This window comes from Phoca vitulina, unplaced genomic scaffold (genome assembly GCF_004348235.1).
Source record: "Phoca vitulina isolate PV1807 unplaced genomic scaffold, GSC_HSeal_1.0 scaffold1, whole genome shotgun sequence".
Taxonomy (NCBI): domain Eukaryota; kingdom Metazoa; phylum Chordata; class Mammalia; order Carnivora; family Phocidae; genus Phoca; species Phoca vitulina.
In genome coordinates, this window is record NW_022589704.1 from 32,212,378 (window position 1) to 32,235,014 (window position 22,637).

The window sequence follows — 22,637 nt, forward strand, 5'->3', positions numbered from 1 at the left end:
TAATTCTGGTATTTTTGTTGAAAGTAAAATACATAGTTTTATTGTTTGAGTCTGTATTTCATTTTTTATAAAGGCTTTTATGTATTAAAAATCCAAGTAGTGTCTTGAATCTAGATTTGGAAAGATAGATAATAAAAGAACTTTCTTATTCATATAGAGTGATAGAAACTCCAAATGTGTGCTTTCAATTATATCATAATAAAAACATCACTCTTGAATACTAGCTTTATCCCCTTTTCATTTACTGCCCTTTGAAAAATCAAACCTGGTTTTCAATTTGTTCATCCATAATGGAGACTTCTGATTCAGCTGGAACAAAGGAGAACCAAAGGAATCCCCAATAGTATGGGAAAAGAAGTTCTTGATGCTATGTTTTACCTCAGCTGGCTTGCCAACACCCACTACAATCAACTTGCCATCTTCTAATCCTACAAGAATATGGCTGTATTCTTTGGTTACACACACACAGTGGATAGGCATTCGCATGGCTAATGGGTTCATGCTGAGATTCAAACTAGAAGAGAAATAAAACACACACACATAATTACATGGATACATAATAGATTCAGAGAATTTTGTACTTGGAAGATAACCTAATGATCATCTGATTCCGCATTCTAATTTTACAGATGTGTAACTTAGATTCAGGAAGCCTGAATGCCTCACACAAGGGCCCACATAATAGCATTACTTAAAATACATTTTTTTTTTTCTATTCTCAACATCTGTTTTTCTTCTAACCATATATATGATCTCTCACTAAATGATTTTTACCTTGTTGATTAAAAAGTGACAGTAGGACAAAAAGGGCAAAAGTTCAAAAAGTGTGTGCATGTTGGGGGGTAAGGTTGATAAAACTGTTCTATCTGCCTTGTCTTAGAAGATGTAATATATAAATATATAATATAAAACATAATAAATATTTAAAAATATGATATAAAAACATGACATAATACTCAATTATGGAAAATGTCCATGGCTTTTAGGATTAGAAAACAAAGAATCCTCTGATGTACACACTATGTTTGGACTAACCTGCTAAAAGATCTCATTCATTTTTAGAATCTGGCATTCTTTTTTTTTTTCCTTACCACTGATCTGGGATTCTCTTAACAATACCGTAAAAGAAAATGTTGGAAAGATATAACTCAAATAGGGACTCAGTGCTTTACTGGGGGAGAATGACAAAATTGAGAAGAGAAATACAAAAATAGGGAAAGGAATGTTGGTAGAGAAGTGATTCTGATATGAATGTGGTAAGAGAGAACACCCTGGAATCAGGAAATGATTTATAAGAAAGGTTTGGGAGGGGCCAAGATAGTCTCAGGAATATAAGCATTAACATAAACCACAATAAATTTTTTAAAAATGGAAGAAAAGAATGTATTTGGGCATACAAGGAATAACAATGCTTTGTGTATATAAGTTAGCAAATATGAATAATATAAAACCTAAAAATATATCCACTACTTAAACATCCTTTTCCTTCATTGGTTTAAATAACAAGACTCCCCACCAATTTTACAAATACATATACACAATCGTGAACAGATACATTAGCCTTAAAAATACTTTAGTTTGTTTTACCACAATTAAAAAAAGTTTTAAGCCCTTACTGTAGTTTGTAAAAATTCAAACTATAATTGAACAAATTTCCAAATCCATAATCCAGGTTTGGCACCATGAAAATTCTTTTTCTGGCTTTTAAAATTTTACTGTGGTAAAATACACATAACATAAAATTTTCTACATTTTTAAAATGTACATCTATATTTCATTTACTTATCCAGAAATACTTTAGCTTCCCAAATTTTTTTCAGAGTTGCCAAAAATGACATGTTCATAATAAATGATAAACCAAAAGATTAGAAATCTTTGATTGCTGATTTCTACTCAGCTGAAGACCAAGAGTTGCATGCTCCACTCAATGAGCCAATGAGGTGCCCCTATTACGACCTTTTCTTAAGTGAGACTTCAATGATTCTTATTATTTACCTGTGGAGATCTCTTATGGACAGGAAGCCTTGTAAGCTGCCCATGATAATATGTTCTCCAGTGATACAAATATCCGATACTTGTTCTGTCAGGACTTGGGACCCTAGATACTTGCCATTTACGGAAAACAGATGTAATGCATTCTTATCCTGTAAAGATTAGGTGAAGAAAATTTAATGATCTCAAATGGAAATGGAGTTTTAATACTGACAATTAAAACTGTGACTATAACAGAATAAATACTGGATTTAAAATTTTGGAATAAACATATAGTTATGTTTATTTTTTTATTTTTTATTATTTTTTTAAGATTTTATTTATTTATTTGACAGAGAGAGACACAGCGAGAGAGGGAACACAAGCAGGGAGAGTGGGAGAGGGAGAAGCAGGCTTCCTGCTGAGCAGGGAGCCCGATGCGGGGCTCGATCCCAGAACGCTGGGATCATGACCTGGGCCGAAGGCAGACACTTTAATGACTGAGCCACCCAGGCGCCCCTATAGTTATGTTTAAAGAGAAAGTGTGTAGACAATATTATTAAAGTGATTTTAAATGAGAAGTAATTATATATTTTAAGAAAATATTTAAATAAATAATTGCCAAGTAAATAAATACTAAACAGGGACTCTCATCTCTCCAAAAGAATGAAAATCTCATCCAGTCTAAAAAACCTCACAATATATTTTTTTAAACCCCACATTCTTAACACAGAACAAAAAGATTCTCTTAACTTTTTTTAAAGCTACAGTTCTTTGTAAATTTTTTATTTATTTTAAGTTATCTCTATGCCCAATGTGGGACTTGAACTCAAGCCCTGAGATCAAGAGTCTCATGCTCTATCAACTCAGCCAGCCAAGATTCCGTTAAATTTTTTTTAAGGATTAATTTTTTTTGAGAGAGAGAGAGAGAGAGAACGCGCGTGTCATGGGCACGCAAGCGGGGGAGGGGCAAAGAGAGAAAGACAGAGAGAATCCCAAGCAGACTCCCCACTCAGCAGGGAATCCAATGCAGGGTTCAATCCCACGACCCTGAGACCATGACCTGAGCTAAAATCAAGAGTCGGATGCTTAACTGACTGAGCCACCCAGGCCCCCCAATTCTTTAATTTTTATTTTATTTATTTAAAAAAATTTTTTAAAGATTTTATTTATTTATTTTAGAGAGGGAGAGATAAGACAGAGGGAGCATAAGCTGGGTGAGGGGCAGAAGAAGAGGGACAAGCAGACTCCCTGCTCAGTAGGAAGCCCAACTTGGGGCTCAATCCCAGAACCCCAGGATCATGACCTTAACCAACTGAGCACCCAGGTGCCCCACTGATGCTCTAATTTTTAAAAAGCTTTATCATGGAAAGAAAGAGAACATAATTCATGCCTTATTTATACACAGCATGTATAAGAAGAATTTAATTTGGTTATAATTTCCACTTAAGCTTCTGAAGTCCCACATAACCAGAAATTCTTTTTGAAATCATTTATTATATAGGTCAATAGAAATCCCTAAAACAAAATATAAACAGGAGGCCAAGACTGTGATAGGGGTCCATTTAATGATAAGGAATTAACAAACTGAAAGATAAAAGGAAAATATCCTTTTCAAAAAAATGGTGTTCTTCATCAAAATGCCTCACATATACAGTATAATATAGAAAGGAAAAGACAGGCTTATAGTCTAGCCCTACTGCATGTAACTGTTATATATATAATACCTTGAGATTGGTCTTTTCTTCAATGCTGGAATAGATGACAATATGTCCTTCCCAAGATACAGCCAAATTAGGAATAGTCAGGAGCAGAGAACTCTCACAAGGTGGCCGTAAAGTCCTCATGTATTGACCTTTCTGAATGGTATGTATAATGACAGTGCCATCCTACACAGAGATAATATTAGAATATGAAAAAGAGAACAACAAAAAAGGCGGCCAGATAAATAAATACGGGAAAGGAACTCAGAAAATGATTATTCTACCAAGGACACATGTATCTTAGGAAAAATTCCAACCTTGAAATCTGAAATAGTATTCTATTTTATTTTTATGTTCTTAAAGATTTCATCTATTTATTTGTCAGAGACAGAGAGTACAAGCAGGGGGAGCGGCATGCAGACGGAGAAGCAGGCTCCCCACTGAGCGAGGAGCTGGATGCAAGACTTGATCCCAGGACCCTGGGATCATGACCTGAGCCAAAGGCAGATGCTTAACCAACTGAGCCATCCAGGCATCCCTTGAAATAGTATTTTATTTCATAAGATGCCCTCTTTCCTTAACTAATAAGACCAGTAAAATACCAAAATAGAATCCAGTCTCTTTAAGTTTCTTCTTTCTGTGTTATGCTACTTCTGCAAAGTCCTACACAAACAATAAAGAATTGCTATACTTTTACCAGTGCCCCTAGAAAAAAATTTATCATTCTAATTTTAACACATGTGCCTCCAAAGCAAGCATGAAAATATTTAAATATATTGTTTCTCGATTTGTAGAAAAAATCAGCATTTTTTTAAAAGATTTATTTATTTATATTTAGAGAGAGAGAGAGTGGGGGGCAGAGGGGCGGACGGAGAGAGAGAATCTCAAGCAGACTCCCCGCTGAGCATGGAGCCCAAGGTGGGGCTCAATCTCATGACCCTGAGATCACGACCTGAGCCGAAATCAAGAGTCGGATGCTTAACCGACTGAGCCACCCAGGCACCCTTAAAATTAGCATTTCTTAAAGGTGAAATCTTACCCTTGATCCTGACACTGCCATGTCTAGTTCAGTGCTGATGCCAACACTCAATACCTCATCAGTGTGTCCATACAGAATCTGAAAGGGTTTAGATGCTAAGCCCACAGGAACACCTCCCTAATGTTAAAAGAGAAGCAAAGGTTAATTTTCTAGTAGGCTATTTTCTGCAAAAAGGTTTATACTATATTTAAATTGTCTAATCACAAAGTAACATTGCAACTAGTTCTTACCACAGCATCCATTCATAACAGGACTCATTCTTATGTTCCTCCTTGGATTCTCAAATTATTCTCAGTCTTCTGAAGCTCTAAAACTTAATCTGAATAGTTCCAAAGTTGATTGCTTTGGATTAATTCTAACAGGTATATTATTTGCCCTTTTCATCTACGGATTTGCTCTTCCTTTACTACAAACAAACTTCATATTCTTTCTCTGAATACTTTTTTTTTTTTTTTGGTTGACATACAATGTCAGGTATACAACAATGACTCAACAATTCTATAAATTACGCGATGCTGACCACGGTAAGTGTAGTTATCATCTGTCACCATACAATGTTGTTATAATATATTAGCTATGTTCCCTATGCTGTATTTCTGTGACTTATTTTATAGAACTTAATTATTTTAAATCTTTATTTCATATTAATAATTTGATATTCAGCCACATCAAATCTGTTGCTTACTGTTTCTACTTTTGAGTTTATTATATTTATAATGGTATTGGTGTTAATACTGGTTTGATTCTTCTGCAATCATTCTTTTCATCTTAAGATTTATTTTTACTTCAGAGAGAAAGAGAGCACACACGCATGAGCGAGTGGGGGGGAGGGGCAGAAGGAGGGAGAGAAGCAGACTCTCCACTGAGTGTGGATATGGACGCAGGGCTCCATCCCACAACCCAGAGACCACGACCTGAGCCAAAATCAAGAGTCAGTCCCTTGGCCTACTGAGCCACCCAGGTGACACTCCTTTTCATCTTTTTTTTTTTTTTTTTTTTTATTTGAGAGAGAGTGAGTGAGAGAGCACGAGCAGGGGCAGAAGGAGAAGGAGAAGCAGACTCTCCACTGAGCAGGGATCCTGACACGGGGCTCAATCCGAGGATCCTGGGATTGTGACCTGAGCTGAAGGCAGACGCTAAACCAACTGAGCCACCCAGGCACCTCTCCTTTTCATCTTACTATGCCACTATATAATTTCATCTTTGAGGTCCTTAAGCCTGTTTTACTGAATTGATATTCTTATGTTCTTCTAATAGCACAATTTTATTGCAGGGAATCTCTCTACACTTGAGTTGTTGTCTTCACCTGTTTTTAGCATGTTTTGTTTGTACATTACTTTCTATGATATAGAATGAGTAGTTGCCATGGTATTTGTTTATAATTATCCTAGATAACTCTGGATAGGTAGATAACATTTACCTGTGCTATATAATGTAGATGAATTCCCATCAATACTCCTATCTGGGACACATTTGTCTTCCTCTAAGATTGTCAGTCTGAATGCTTCGTGCACTCTAATTTATAAAAATCAGGTAATTCCTATAATATTTAAGGATTTCAAATTACAGAGAAAGATGGACCCTTCTCAAAATCATTTTATAAAGTTTGCATATCCCTACACTAAACATGGCAAAGACAGAACAAATACAGATTTATTTCACATATGAGTAGAGAAATACAGTACTAGCAAATATAATTCTGTAGTAAAATATAATATGTCGTGAATTATATGGGTTTATTATAGGAATTCAAGACTGGTTCAAACCTAGGAGACTTTTCAACATAATACATTAAGAAAAAGAGAAAAGCTATGAATAAAAAAAAGGAAGAGAAACTGAAAAATAGCTGAAAAGGACATTATGGGAACTACTGACAAAATCAGAACATGAACTGTGGATTAGATAATTTGTATTGTATATTGTATAAATGTTAAGTGCTCTGATTTTGATAACTGAACTCTGGTTATATATAAAAAAGACTTGTTCTTAGAAAATACACACTGAAGTGTTTAGGGGTAAAAGAACATAATATCTACAACCTTTTTTTTTTTTAAGATTTTATTTTTAAGTAATCTATACCCAAAGTGGGGCTCCAACTCACAACCCCAAGATCAAGAGTTGCATGCTCTATTGACTGAGCCAGCCAGGTGCCCCTACAACTTTTAAACTGTTCCCCCCCCCAAAAAAGATGCTGTGAGAAAGACATCAGAAGAGAATAATAACACAAATGCAAAACTGTAGTATTTTTGTACTGAAATTTTACTAAAAAGCTACCAAAGAAAAAAAAAAACAGAAGTTAACTACTTAAATATAAAAAAACACAACCCAACAACAATGTACAGTGCAATACAACAGCAAATGCTACACTAAATGGCACAACAGTGAAGGCACTTTCATCAGAATCAGACATAAGACAGGGATGCTCACTATAATTTTTTTACCCTACTGCGTTAGCTAATAATGTAACAAGATAAGAATATGAAATCATTAGTATACTGGAAAAGATAAATCCACCTTTATTTTCATCATAAGATTGTGTATCTATTTTCGGAAAATCTAAGAAATACTAATAATTGTAAGAACTGGATAAAAAGATTTGGTAAACCAATTAGATAACTGTATAGAAATCAATAGTTTTTTTTTTTTTTACAGTAACCATAATCAATTAGAAGTAAAAATGATTTTAAAAAATCCCACCAAAATAATATTATGATAATTAGAAATAAACATTAAAAAGTACAGAACCTAATAGAAAAAAATTACTATAAGATTTTACTGAAGAACATTAAAAAGAGAACTGAAATAAATATGGAAAGACATTTTCTATTTCTGGAAAGGCATGATTATAAAAATGTCAACCCATACCAAATTAACACATAAATTAAATATAATTTCATCAAGACTAAAATGGAATTTTTGAGGAAGATATGGTTGAAATATTTTTAAAGTTCATATGGAAGAATAAACACTAATATAAGATAGCTGAGAACATTTTTTATAAGGCAACACAGTGAGAAATTAGTTTTACCAAATATTAAACCTAACTAAAATAAAAACATCTTGTTGTTGCCATAGAAATAGGTAAGTGTAAAAATATGGGGAATCTAGAAAAAGATCCAATCCAGTGGGCAATCATTTATGCTTGCATAAATGACTTTCCACCCAGAAGTAAACAAAATCATATATTTTAATATTCTATATTATTATAAAATATATATTATATACTCTCTCTATATTCTATCATATATAGCTACATAGTATATATCTAATACTTATTCTATATTAAAAATTATAGAAAAGTTAATTACCAATGGATTAAAGATTAAAATGTAAAAAAAATAAAGCAAGAAAAATATTACAAGAAAATTTTTAGGTAATTATTTTAATAAATTTGGAGGAGCAGAAAGCCTGTTAAGCTAAGTAGAAAACCTAAAAGCCATAAAGAAAAAAGACACTTCCTTGAAGCAACATTATAATGAGAGTACAATACAGTTGATAAAAATGATAAATCTGTAATTTTTAGTAGTCCTACCAGAAAGGAAGACAATGTGTAACTACCTGTTGTGTTATTTGCCATATCATACATGTAGTGTCTCTGGAACCAGAAATCAAATGTATTCCACAGTAATCTGTAGCTAAACAAGTCACAATATCTGTAAGAAAAAAGGAATTACAATACAATGGAATATTATGCAGCCATCAAAAGGAATAAGATCTTGCCATTTGCAACGACGTGGATGGAACTGGAGGGTATTATGCTGAGCGAAATAAGTCAAACAGAGAAAGACATGTATCATATGACCTCACTGATATGAGGAATTCTTAATCTCAGGAAACAAACTGAGGGTTGCTGGAGTGGGGGGTGGGGTGGGAGGGATGGGGTGACTGGGTGATGGACACTGGGGAGGGTATGTGTTCTGGTAAGCGCTGTGAACTGTGCAAGACTGTTGAATCTCAGATCTGTACCTCTGAAACAAATAATGCAATATATGTTAAGAAAGAAAAAAAGAAGAAGAAGAATGTAGCAGGAGGGGAAGAATGAAGGGGGGGAAATCGGAGGGGGAGAAGAACCATGAGAGACGATGGACTCTGAAAAACAAACTGAGGGTTCTAGAGGGGAGGGGGTTGGGAGGATGGGTTAGCCTGGTGATGGGTATTGAGGAGGGCACGTTCTGCATGGAGCACTGGGTGTTATGCACAAACAATGAATCATGGAACACTATATCTAAAACTAATGATGTAATGTATTGGGATTAACATAACAATAAAAAAAAAAAGAAAAAAAGAAAAAAGGAATTACAAAGAATGAAAATGGTGTGGTTTTGCAGGAATAGAACTATAAGGGCAATTTTAGTTTATGTTCTATTACTCAATCAGTTGTTTAGCAGGAGAAATGTAAATGGCAATGGAAAAAGCACTGGAAAAGGGTGACACAGGAAAGAAGCAGTATTTTTTTTTTAAAGATTTTATTTTTAGGGCGCCTGGGTGTACATGCCCCGACCCCAAATTTTGGCTCAGGTTGTGATCTCAGAGTTGTGAGATCAGGCTCTGAGTTGGGCTCTGTGCTCAGCATGGGGTATGCTTGGAATTCTCTCTCTCCCTCTGCCACTCCACCCTTCCCCCTCTCTAAAATAAATAAATAAAATCTTAAAAAAAACCCACAAATATGTTAAAGATTTTATTTTTAAGTAATCTCTACACCCAATGTGGGGCTCAAACTTAACAACCCTGAGATCAAGAGTTACATGCTCCACCACCTGAGCCAGGCGCCCCAGGAAAGAAGCAGTATTAAACTCAAGTAGGAGAGTTTTTTTTGAGGACACCCTGCTTTGAGAGTGAAGAATACACACGGGACAGGGAAGTGTCTGTTGGAGTCCTGGCAGTGGGTTAGGTGGCTTGGAATGGATCCCCAGGAAGTTTTGATATGCTTCTCTGCTTTCTCACTCTCTCATTTTCATTCACGTTCTACTCCCATTAGGAACCGCAATCCTGTGGAATATGTGCCCCTAACCAAAATAGTACAAAATACACTACAAATTCTCAATATGAAAAACATTTTTGCTAAACGGTAAAAACCTGAGCTAAGTGGCATCTCAGGAGCCACCAGTATAGAAGTAGGAGCAGATTCCATTTCCCTTTCTTAATAGGTTTACTAGGCGAAAATCAAGAAGATGGATGTTTTATTTTGTTTTTAGAGACAGCGAGTGTGGGGGGAGGGAGGGACCAAAGGAGAGGAGGAGAGGGAGAGAGAGAAAAAGAGAGAGATAGAATCTTAAACAGATTCCATGCCCAGCACGGAGCCCGCAGTGCAGAGCCCGATGAGGGCTGATCTCACAACCCTGATATCATGACCTGAGCTGAAATCAAGAGTTGGATGCTTAACCTACTGAGCCACCCAGGCACTCCCACAATGTTCTATTCTTATATTGAAGGCTGAAACACTAAGGAGCACCAGGTTAAACTACATGCAGTAATTTACCTCCCTCATGATTAACTGTTAACTAATAGGGCAGGTGATGTCTTATTCAACTACGACAGATTTTTTTTTATACCATTTTGTCTTAAAATTCTTATTTGTATCAACCAATTTTTATTTATTTTTATTTTTTAAAGATTTATTTATCTTGAGAGAGAGGCGGGGGTAAAGGGAGAGGAAGAGAATCTCAAGCAGACTCCCTGCTAGTTGTGGAGACCAACGTGGGGCTCCATCCCACCACCCTGGGATCATGACCTGAGCAGAAATCAAGAGTTGGATGCTCAACTGCCTGAGCCACCCAGGCACCTTGTATCACCTAATTTTTAAAAAAAGACTTAGCCTAACATCGTTCAGATACTATGAAGCTCTATTTAATTTGTATGGTATTTAGTATAACCTAAATACATTAAATACTCATAAAGAAAGCATAATGTTCATAACACTGCTCTATCAGAAAGTTTACTTAGCTCTGAAGGTAAATTTTAATGCTCTTAAAGGAGCATGTACTACTTCTGTAGTTAGAAGAAACAGAGAAAACTTCTTTTTTGGGGAAAAAAAGTTAATACTTACCCATGTGTCTGATATTGTGTGAAATAATTTTGCCTTTTGTAAGTGACATCACTTGAATGCTATTATCCCAGTGTCCAGCACTGAAAAGCAACTTCGCATCATGTGATACTATGAATAGCTTAGAAGTGATCTCCAGCCCTGGAGCAAAAGGACCATTCATACTACGCTGAGTTCTGTAAACACAATTAAATATTAGACTTTTCCTTAAAAGACCACTTAGACTGGTATCAACTATTTTTTAAATCTCTCGGAAAAATAAAGAAAAATAAATCTGTTCAACTGTTCAATTTGAAATGTCCATTAATGAATGATAACGACTTTCAGAAAATACATTAATCGTATTCATATTTTTCATTACATAAAAAGATACATAACAAATAGTCTCAAGGGTTAAGCTAAAGAAGTTGAGACTGGTGAAGGTGTGGAGAAGATTTAAATCTTGCCTTTCAAAGCCAACTTAGGAAGATTGTCAATTCTGTAAATGGTAGTATCAAAGTATAAAGGACAAGATAAGGATATGACAGGATGAGGAAAGCTGGGAATCAACTGAAACCAGGAATCTACTGCACAGGCAGATAAATGTGTATCTAACAATATTCATGAAGATCATTTTTCACTCAAACCAAAGCAAGCATATGGGTTTTATCTGCTTTCCACTTAAATAAATACCCGTGAGGTCAGCCAATCTAGATTTTGCAAAAAGACACAAAGAAGTCATATGCAACTAACGAACTGTTGAACACTACATCAAAAACTAATGATGTACTATATGTTGGCTAATTGAACATAAAAAAACAAAAAGTGATTGCGCTTCAGTGTGTGTACAGAGAATGAGGGCCAATTCTGACAGTTCAGCTCTAGAATTTTATTATTCAATATTAATTTGCTGAAGGTATGCTTTGTGCCAAGCACAACAATACTAAGGCCTATGTGGGAATACGAAGGAAAAAAGACATTGCTCCTAATAAACATACAGCTAAAACAACTCAGAGTAAGGGAAACATTAATTTAAAATGTAACCTCTGGATATTTAAACAATTAACTAAGGTATAAATAAATAAATAAATAAATAAATAAATAAATAAATAAAATCTTTAAAAAATAATAAAGTAAAATTTAAAAAATTAAAAATTAAAAAATAAACTAAGGTAAATAATAAATTCTTATATAAAACACACAAGGCTTACTTATAAGTAACATTGTACAACAAAAATACAATCAAGCCTAAAAACTACTCCTAATAATTTGTTTCTTTTTTTTTTTTTTCAGATTTTATTTATTTGTCAGAGAGAGAGCGCACAAGCAGGGGGAGAGGGGGAGCGGCAGGTGGAGGGAAAAGCAGGCCTCCCGCTGAGCAAGGAGCCTGATGCAGGGCTCAATCCCAGGACCCTGGGATCATGACCCAAGCCAAAGGCAGACACTTAACCGAGTCACCCAGGTATCCCTAATTTCTGTTTCTATAATGATATTATAGAAATTGTTTTATCCTTAAGCCAGTATTCAAGTCAGGAAGAGGGAAAGAGGGAAGAAAATCTGCAGGTCTACTGTATTACTTTCAAGATGACACCAATCAATTTAGTTGTTTTTCCTGGCAATAAGGTACCAGCTGCACCTGTTTTGCTTTAAATGTTCATTTACTTACTTTGGATTTGTTACAGTTTGATCTTTGATGAATGTAAAGTAATTAGAAATGTTTCTGTCATAAGGCAGCCATCCATGGGTTCCAACAATGTAATTCATGCTTACTGTTATCTGGAAAAGAACACATGAAGACAAAAATGAAATAAAAGATTAAAGAAAGCAGCACAAAATAACCAAATGCTCACATGATGTTATCATTTATCATTTAAGGAATAATGTGGGATTATGTACTTAAAGCACAAAATTCATTAATTCTTTTTTGAGATTTTTAGGTAATCTCTACACCCAAAGTGGGGCTCAAACTCACAACCCTGAAATCATATGTTCTACTGACTGAGCCAGCCAGGTACCCTGCATAAAGTCAAAAGCTCTTTATTTTTATCTTTATTTTTAGTTTATCTTATATCTCGTGGCAAGAAAAGTTGTCCAATGTATCTTTTTTTTAAAGATTTTATTTATTTATTTGAGAGACAGAGAGAGAAAGAGCATGAGCAGAGGGAGGGGCAAAGGGAGAGGGACAAGCAGACTCGCCACTGAGTGGAGAGCCCAACGTGGGGCTCAATCCCAGGATCCTAAGGTCATGACCTGAGACTGTCAGATGCTTAACTGACTGAGCCACCCAGGCACCTCTGTATCTTTCTTTAGTGAGATAATTTTCCTCATTTCTCAAAGTTTACTAGCATCTATTAGTTGGCAGTCAGAAGACATTAAAAGTCATTAAAAGAAATTAAGAAGCTCTCTCTTCTTAGTGACAGTTATAGTGAACATTTTTTTTTAAAGATTTATTTATTTGAGAGACAGCAAGCGAGTGAGTGCAGGGAGGAGGGGCAGAGTGAGAGAGAGAATCCCAGGCAGTCTCCCCTCTGAGCATGGAGCCTGACGCAGGGCTTTCTCTCACAACCCTAAGATCATGACCTGAGCCAAAATCAAGAGTCAGAGGCTTAACCAACTGAGCCACCCAGGTGCCCCCTACAGTGAATATTCTTTTGAAAAATGAAAAGATCCCCTCATAGATTATAAAAGATTACCAAAGAGATAACTTAAAGAAATACAGGTATTAAAGGTGAAAATCACAAGAATTCTACCATTGAAAGGCACTTTTTTTTTGGATATATCTTTCTAGACCTTTTTTCTAAGAGGTTTAATTCTGGAATCTCTACTGTTCCCTGTGCTATACTCTATTGTTATAATTTGTACATGACAAAATGAGAATAAGACAGACCTAGGTTTGGTCTGTGTGCCTGGGTCCCAGATCCCTTACTTGCTAGCTCTGCAACTATGAGCAAATTAATTACTTCTGAGTTTTAATTTCTCATCTGTACAAAGGAAATAATAATAGTGCCTATCTCACAGGATTGTCAGATGGATTAAATTACAAAATTCACGTAAAGCACTCACTAACAAGTCCTGAGTGTATACCTTAATCAATTCTGTATTATTTCTTATTTTCATTCTTTTACTGCCTTATGATATATTGTAACAGATGATGTTATATCCTATTTTTCTTGTACAAAATTTTCTGGTATTTTCAGATATTTATTATTCCAAATAAACTTTAGAATTACAGTTAACTACTTAAATAACACTATGAAACTAGAAGTCAACCTCAAGAAAAAAATCTGGAATAGACCACACATACATGGGGGTTAAATAGCAGGCTCTTAAACAATGAATGGGTCAACCAGGAAATAAAAGAAGAAATAAAATATATGGAAACAAAAGAAAATGAAAACACAACGGTCTAAAACCTTGGGGATGCAGCAAAAGTGGTCCTAAGAGGGAAGTATATAGCAACAGAGGCCTACCTCAAAAAGCAAGGAAAATCTCAATCTAACCTTATACCTAAAGGAGCTAGAAAAAGAACAAATGAAGCCTAAAGTGAGCAGAAGGAATGAAATAACAGATTTGAGCAGAAATAAATGATAAGCTAAAAAAAATTATACAACAGATCAATGAAACCAGGAGCTGGTTATTTGAAAAAAATAATACAACTGATAAACCTGTAGAGAGACTCAATTGAAAAGAAAAGAGGTGTGCCTGGGTGGCTCAGTTGGTTAAACTTCCAACTCTTGATTTTGGCTCAGGGTCGTGAGATCAAGCCCCATATCTGGCTCCCCACTCAGTGAGGAGTCTGCTGGAGATTGTCTCCCTCTCCCTCTGTCCCTCCCCCTGCTCGCTTGCTCTCTCTAAAATAATAAATAAATCTTAAAAAAAGAGAAAGGACTCAAATAAATAAAATCACAAATGAGAGAGGAAAAATAACAACCAACACCACAGAAACACAATTATAAGAGAATATTATGAAAAACTATATGCCAACAAACTGTACAACCTGAAAGAAACAGATAAATTCCTAGAAACACATAAATTGCCAAAGCTGAAACAGGAAGAAACAGAAAATTTGAACAGACTGATAACCAGCACTAATTTAAAGGGATACGTGTATCCCAATATTTATAGCAGCATTACTACAATAGCCAAATTAGGAAAACAGCCCAAGTGTCCATCAATTGATGAATGGATAAAGATGTGGTCTGTCGGTCTATCCATCCATCCATCCATCCATCCATCCATCTATACATAATGGAATATTACTCAGCCATAGGAAGGAATAAAATCTTGCTGTTTGCAGTGACATGGATGGAGATAGACAGTATTATGCTAAGCAAAATAAGTCAGTCAAAAACAAATACCATATGATTTCACTCATATGTGGAATTTAAGAAACAAAACAAAGGAGCGAAGAGGAAAAGGGGGGGTGGCAAACCAGGAAACAGACTCTTTTTTTTTTTTAAGATTTTATTTATTTATTTGAGAGATAGAGAATGAGAGAGAGAGAAAGCACATGAGAGGGGGAAGGGTCAGAGGGAGAAGCAGGCTCCTCGCCGAGCAGGGAGCCCGATGCGGGACTCGATCCAAGACTCCAGGATCATGACCTGAGCCGAAGGCAGTCACCCAACCAACTGAGCCACCCAGGCGCCCAAGAAACAGACTCTTAATTATAGATAACAAACTGATGGTTACCAGAAGGGAGGTGGGAGGGGAGATGGGTTAAACAGGTGACCGGGGGTGGGGGAGGGGGTTAAGGAGTGCACCTGCTCTGATGAGCACCGGGTGATACATGGAAGTGCTGAATCACTATATTGTACACCTGAAACTAATATTACACTGTATGTTAACTAACTGGAATTTAAATGAAAACTTAAAAAAAAAAATTCTGGTTCTACAAACTGACCAAAAGCAAATAATAAATTCAGACATATTTATTGAAAGAAAAAAAAAAGAATTACAGTTAAGTAATTGAAATAAAAGCTGTGTATCTAAAAGACATTTTTTTTTAAAAAGATTATTTATTTGAGAGAGCAAGAGAGCACATGAGCAGGAGGGGGAGAGGGAGAGAGAATCTCAAGCTGACTCCACAATGAGTGTGGAGCCCTATGCTGGGCTCCGTCTTAGGACCCTGACATCACAACCTGAGAGGAAACCAAGAGGTAGACGCTTAACTGACTGTGCCACTCAGGCACCCACAGAAAATACATTTTTATATTTGTCAAAATAATTCCATAAAAATCTTCTTTATTATTTTTAAGAAGTCTTTAAAAATGTATTTTCTCAATTTTTTTTTGTAGTTGTAATGTATTTGGATGTAGCAGTGTGAAAAAACTATAAATCGACTTACCAGTAACTCAGGACTGCCTTGAGACATAAAAGAACGAGACTGATTTTTGGGGACAATGGCCTTTATTAGTGGAATGCCATCACTAATTCCCTATAAAATAAAGACAGAGGCTTAGTGGCTGGTTCTGCTTATCTTTAATAGGTTTAAGTTATTGAAAACTTCTATTTCTTTAAATAAGAATGAACCCTGTGATACAGCATTTTCTTCTACCAAAACATACCAGTTAATTAAAATGTAGAAAAGGAGAATCACTATGCTGTACACTTGAAACTAATGTAACACTGTGTGTCAAATATACTTTAATTAAAAAAAAAGGCTAAAAAATGTAGGAGAGGAACTATGTACCATGTTTGGGTGGCATACTTGAAACTTCTAAAACCCATCATTTTCTTGTATTCTACTACTCTGCTGTGAAACAGAAATGCAGATTTCAAGGAGCATCAACCATTTAAAACAGCCAGTGATTTAGAATCTTTCCTTTTCCCTTGCCATACTGACATGAATATAAAGTAGAAAATACAGACCATATAAGAGTATATTGCTCAATTAAGTCAAATACGACAACTGGCTATATTTTTTATAGAATTTCCTTTTGGGTTTAACTTTTAAAACATAGATCTATTCCATTAAGTGAGGCAATCCCTGAATGCTGTAACAATAGGGCCAGAAAATACAGTTCTCAGAAAATATCTGCCATTATCTTATTACAGCATGAAAGAGAATAGTGATTTGAACTAAGTTTTTTGATGTAACAATAGTTCATATATTATACCTCACATTTATTAGATAAATTATAACCTAACATTATTGGGTATATACTATGTGCCAGGTGCTATTCTAAGAGTCTTATATAAATTAAATAATGAATTATAAACCATATAAAATTAGTCCCTATCTTTTCTCTTCACTCTGTGAATCAAGAGAACTTACATTTGAACAAACATAAATGAACATGGCATTTGAAGAAATCCATTTATTAGGCCTTTGCTTTAACGGCTACCTCTGTTTTCTTCACCATTTTAACAACTAGGAAGAGATAACCTACAGAGAGGCCTTCTCTTTTCTTATGAATGAGTGGGGAAATACCTTCCCCTATGATAACAAGAAGGGATTAACAGATTATTAGTACCCCAGGATATCTATTATGTTCTTTGTCCTGCTCCAGATACTGGTCCTCGGAATAGCTACCCTGTGACATGGTAGGTACAAAGGGACAAATGTCACTGAATCTGCAGATGGAACTTGGAATGCATTATTCTATAAAAACAATGTCATAAATGATTAGACATGATGAAATCATTTTATCACTGTTGCATAATATAGTACAACACGTCCATCAGATTATGTGTTAAATAATGGGTTGCCCTATGTGCAGTAAAGAGTAAACACAGCAGGCTCGAAACAACTCTCCTTAGAAAGGCCTTCCTGCAAGGTTGGCCTTTGGCTGGCATCTGGGAACTTGGTGGGCAGAGTTCCCTGCACTGATATAAAACTTGTCCTCAATGACAAAAGTGGTTCGCTATTCCTAGACTATTTGTGCAAACAACATGGTTTATGCTGAAGACCCTATTTTCTCCTGGGAGTCTAGAATTTTGGCATGTGCTAGGCAGAGGTTGCCTATGTGACCAGCCCCCAATAAAAACCCTAGGTGTTGAGTCTCAATGAGCTTCCCTGGTTAGATAACCATGTGTTTTCACATTTCATTACTGGGAGAATTAAGCATGTCCTATGTGACTCTCCTGGGAAAGGATTCTTGGATGCTTGTACCTGGTTTCCCCTACACTACACCTCATGTGCCTTTGCCCTTTGCTGATGTTGTTTTGTATCCTTTCACTGTAATAAACTTTAATTGTGAGTACAACTATATGTTGAATACTGTGAGTCCTTCTAGCAATCACCAAACCTGAGGATGGTCTTGGGGACCCAGAACACATCTAGGAATTAGTCATAATTATTTTTTCTTTCTTTCTAAAAGCTCTATACCTAATGTGGGATTTGAACTCACCATCCCAAGATCAAGAGTCACATGTTTTACTGACTGAGCCAGCCAGGGGCCCCAAATTAGTCATCATTTCTAAGCACTGTTTCTGTGTATGCTGAGTTCCAGGCAACTACTTAGATACTTTGGGAAAACAACTGATTCTGGAGAGTTTGTATTGTTAAACACTAAATAACTATATCTCACTAAACATGAATCTAGGAAAGGAGCGGCAAGAATTAATTATGAAGTGCTTTCAGAAACATGGGAAAACATTTACATTAAACTACTACAGAGGATACTACAACATTATTCATTTTGAATAAAACTCAGTAGAAAGCTAACTATAATAGAAATGTCCTAAAATTTTTTTATACCAAATTATCAAAAAATTCTATAAAGATTTCCCATGATACTGAACCTAAGAAACACATTATAATGATGCTCTAATGCAGGATTGGACAAATTTGGCCTATGGTACAAGTGCAGCCTACCACCTGTTTTATAGGCTGTAGGTAAGCAAAGAATGGTTTTTACATTTTTAAATGGTTCTATTTAAACTGGTTACATATGTACCTACACAACATTCTTGATTTTGCCTTTTGACTGTATACAGAGTCCAAAATATTTACTATCTGGCACTTTAAGAAAAGTTTACCAATGTCTGTTGTATTGCATGAGAGTTATTGCTTGTTCCACACTTTTCCAAACTATTCTTAATAACTTTTTATCATCATTTTTTCTTCTTGCCAAGAATATTATGTCTTAACCAAATTCATAGGTATAAATGCATTTCATATTCACATGCTGAACCATTCAAAGTAATTCAATATGTATATTTAAACATTTGAATTTAAAGTACTTTCTTTTTTTTAAGATTTTATTTACTTATTTGACAAAGAGAGACACAGCCAGGGAGGGAACACAAGCAGGGGGAGGGGAAGAGGGAGAAGCAGGCTTCCCGCCAAGCAGGGAGCTCGATGTGGGGCTTGATCCCAGGATCCCAGGATCATGACCTGAGCTGAAGGCAGACGCTTAACGACTGAGCCACCCAGGCGCCCCTAAAGTACTCTTTCAATTATAGCATTAACTATCTTGTTTTACTTGATTATTCCTTCTGATATTAGCAATTAATAATCTGACTTACTGGGCCATATTTTATAAATGAGCAGACACTATAATTAGGAGTTATTTTACACTCCCTCTGCATATCATTTCAGCTGTCATGAAAAGCAATTTAAATCAAATTATTTATTCTTCCTTGTCTGGAAAATGTGATGTAGAATAAAGCAAGCCAAGATAAACAGGTCTCAGTACCACTCAGCAGCAAACAAAAACTTCCAGTAAGATTGTTTTAAAAATCCAAGAACATATTATTGCAACATTCTTTACTATTTTGGATTAAATATTATGACCCCCTCTTTACAGAATAAAAGGGGCATTGACTGGTGTATAGAATTCACAGAGAAAATGCTTTGATATTACCAAGTTGGATATTACCTCTATAAAAAATGACTTGAGTTCAGAGAGGTGTTGAAATAGGTTTAGGGTTGAAGTGTCTGTTTTGGTCTGCTTCTGCACTGCTTCTTCTGCCGACAATCTAGGAGGATGTGGTTCCTTCAAAATAATTTTAAGAAAAAACAATTCCATAACTATATTAAGACATCTCTCACTGTATTCCTTTGTACATACTGGGCTCTAGCTATACTGGATTACATACCACGCACTGTTGACAAATTCTAGGCCATTGCTCAGACTACTCCTTTAGCAGAGTCTTTACGCTGTTCATTTCTAGAGAAACCCTACTTCTACTTTAAAGTTTTTCTTATTGATGTATTCTTGAATTTCTAAGCTAGAATTAATTATTCTCTTTTATTATTTTTACCAACACATTGCTTTGTTTAGTATTTTATTTAGTAATTATTTCTATGTTGGATTATATAGTTGTTTATGGTATATCTTTTCCAACCAGGCAATGGGTATCTTTTTTCTTTTAAGGTTTTTTTTTTTTTAAGTAATCTCTACACCCAGTGTGGGGCTTGAACTCACAACCCCAAGATCAAGAGGTGCACACTCCACCAACTGAGCTAGTCAGGTACCCTTAGGTAAAAGTTATCTTAAAATCAGAAAACAAATCTTATTCATTTTTGGATTTTTGATACCTAGAATTGTATATAAGTATGACAGATGCTTAATAAATACTTGGTAAAATTAAATGAATCATTCAAAAGTCAAAATTTATATGGGTGAATCCTTATTTCCTGAAATAAGATCAAAATGTCAATACTATTAGAATCAAATTATAAATATTGCTCCATCTGTTTTCAAATAAATTAAAATATTCTTCCTTAACTTTAATGTTAGCAACATAGAACAGTGTTATCTTCATAAATAAGAAGTAAATGGTAAATCAAATTAACAAGCAAAAGGCATAATTAAAATGCGGAACAGAATTCCATCTAAAGGGGATTTTTCTATCTCCATCACAAAATATCAGATCATAGAAAAATAATATGACAGCTATAAGTACCTCAATATTTAGCTCTCAATCCATATGAGTATTTATTCACTTTATTTTAAATCAAAGGCTGACTGGGAGTTAAGATGGTGGAGGAGTAGTGGGACCCTAAGTTTGTCTCATCCCTCAAATACAACTAGACAGTTATCAAATCATTCTGAACACCCAAGAAATCAATTGGAGTTCTGAGAAAAGAAATGCTGCAGGTCTATAAGTAGAAAAGCAACCACTGTTTGGAAGGTAGGAGGCACAGAGATTTGAATCTGGTGTGATATAGCTGAGGATACAGCAGTGGGGAGGAGGGCCTGCTTAAGGAGGCTACCACAAAGTATTATAAGCAGCAGAGTGCAAAATCAGAACTTTTAGAAGACTGCAACTACAGTGAGGGACATGCCTGGCTTAAAGGTGCTAGATGGTGAAGTGGGGCAGAATCCCAGGTGTCACAGCGTGATCTGAGGATCCCTGGGGTCACAAGAAGAACGGGTGGTAGCTAAGTAAGGCACAGTTCCCAGGTAGAGGAGTGTAGAAGCCACCCAAGAACAGCGAGTCTAAGTGCCAGCTTTCTGCTCTGTGTTGCCATAAACTGATCCCCTACATGATCAAGCGACTGCTTTCCTGAGACAGGTCCCCCAAATGGCAGAAGTGTGGCAAGACCATCCCTGGGAAGAACAGCGCAGGTCCAAACTGTGGGAGTCCCTAAACTTTGGAGTTTTGAAACTCAGTCACGTGCCTGGGATAAAAAAGCTTGGACACAGGCAGGGTGAACACAGAGTTCTGACAGAAACGGGGGAGACAAGAGTGATTGAGTGCTTTTCTGTGAGGGCTCACTGAAGAGTGGGGAGTGCAAATTTTCAGCTCCGGGGCTCGAAAGCAGAATGCCGCCATATCCATCATGCCCATCTGTGCTGAAGTCTTCAGGGAGCAAAAGAGCACCCCCTAGTGGAGCCTGGAGCCACTTACACCAAGCCCAGCCTCCCTGTGCACTGCAGGTGCATTTCCACTAGGGCAACTGCACCTGAGAATCAGCACAACGGGGCCCTTCCCCCAGAAGACCAGCACAAACAACTCCCTTGCACCAAGTCTACTGATCATAGATGGCTGAAAAACTTTGGCTCTAGGGGAAAACAGTAGCTAGCATTCTTTGTATTTTTATTCTTTAGTTATTATTTTATCTTTTTCCAATTCTTTTTTTAATCCTTTTTTAATTTTCACTTTTATAAACATTACATATATTTTATTTTTTGTTTCTTTTCATTGTATTTATATATTTTTTTCTTATTTTGGGATCTAGTTTATTTTATTTTTAAGATTTTATTTATTTGAGAGAGAGAGTGAGAGAGAGATCATGAGCAGGGGGGGAGGGTAGAGGGAGAAGCAGACTCCCCACTGAGCAAGGAGCCCAATGTGGGACTCAATCCCAGGGCCCTGGGATCATGACCTGAGCTGAAGGCAGAGGCTTAACCAACTGAGCCACCCATGTGCCCGGGATCTAGTTTCTTTTAACAAGTAGACTAAAACACATCCAGGACTTAGTTTCTTTCTGTTGTTGTTATTGTTGTTTCTTTCTTTTTCTTTTCGTTTCTGGACAAAATGACAAGACAGAGAAATTCACCCCAAAATAAAGAACAGGAGGTAGTACTCACAGCCAGGGATTTAATCAATACAGATATAAGTAAGATACCTGAACTAGAATTTAAAACAACAATTACAAAGATACTAGTTGGGCATGAATAAAGTAGAGAAGACATTAGAGAAGAATCCCTTACTGTAGAGATAAGAGAACTAGAATCTAGTCAGGTCAAAATTAAAAATGCTATATAACTGAGATACAGACCCAAGTGGAGGCCATAAAAACAAGGATGAAGGAAGCAGACGAGTGAATCAGTATTACAGCGGTAAAATTACACGAAGTAATGAAGCTGAAAAGAAGAGTGAAATAAAACTATTAGAGCATGAAGGTAGACTTAGGGAACTCAGCGATTCCAAAAAGCAAAATAATATCTGTATTAGAGAAGTCCCAAAAGAAGAGTGGGAAAAAGGGGACAGAAGGTTTATATGAACA

At 35.9% G+C, this 22,637-nt stretch overlaps 1 protein-coding gene across 3 annotated transcripts in view; it reads right to left on the bottom strand.

Annotated features, from left to right (window-relative positions):
• The window catches only part of NBEAL1 (neurobeachin like 1), a 179,402-nt gene that overhangs the window by 7,867 nt on the left and 148,898 nt on the right, over positions 1 to 22,637 (bottom strand). For all 3 annotated transcript variants that reach the window (XM_032404324.1, XM_032404314.1, XM_032404334.1), the window contains 9 exons: positions 19,558 to 19,674; positions 16,080 to 16,169; positions 12,402 to 12,511; positions 10,760 to 10,932; positions 8,272 to 8,366; positions 4,714 to 4,830; positions 3,699 to 3,860; positions 1,996 to 2,144; positions 379 to 514 (listed from right to left, as the gene is read on the bottom strand). In XM_032404324.1, the coding sequence (XP_032260215.1) occupies positions 379 to 514; positions 1,996 to 2,144; positions 3,699 to 3,860; positions 4,714 to 4,830; positions 8,272 to 8,366; positions 10,760 to 10,932; positions 12,402 to 12,511; positions 16,080 to 16,169; positions 19,558 to 19,674 (1,149 nt within the window). The remainder of the gene's footprint in view (positions 1 to 378; positions 515 to 1,995; positions 2,145 to 3,698; positions 3,861 to 4,713; positions 4,831 to 8,271; positions 8,367 to 10,759; positions 10,933 to 12,401; positions 12,512 to 16,079; positions 16,170 to 19,557; positions 19,675 to 22,637) is intronic.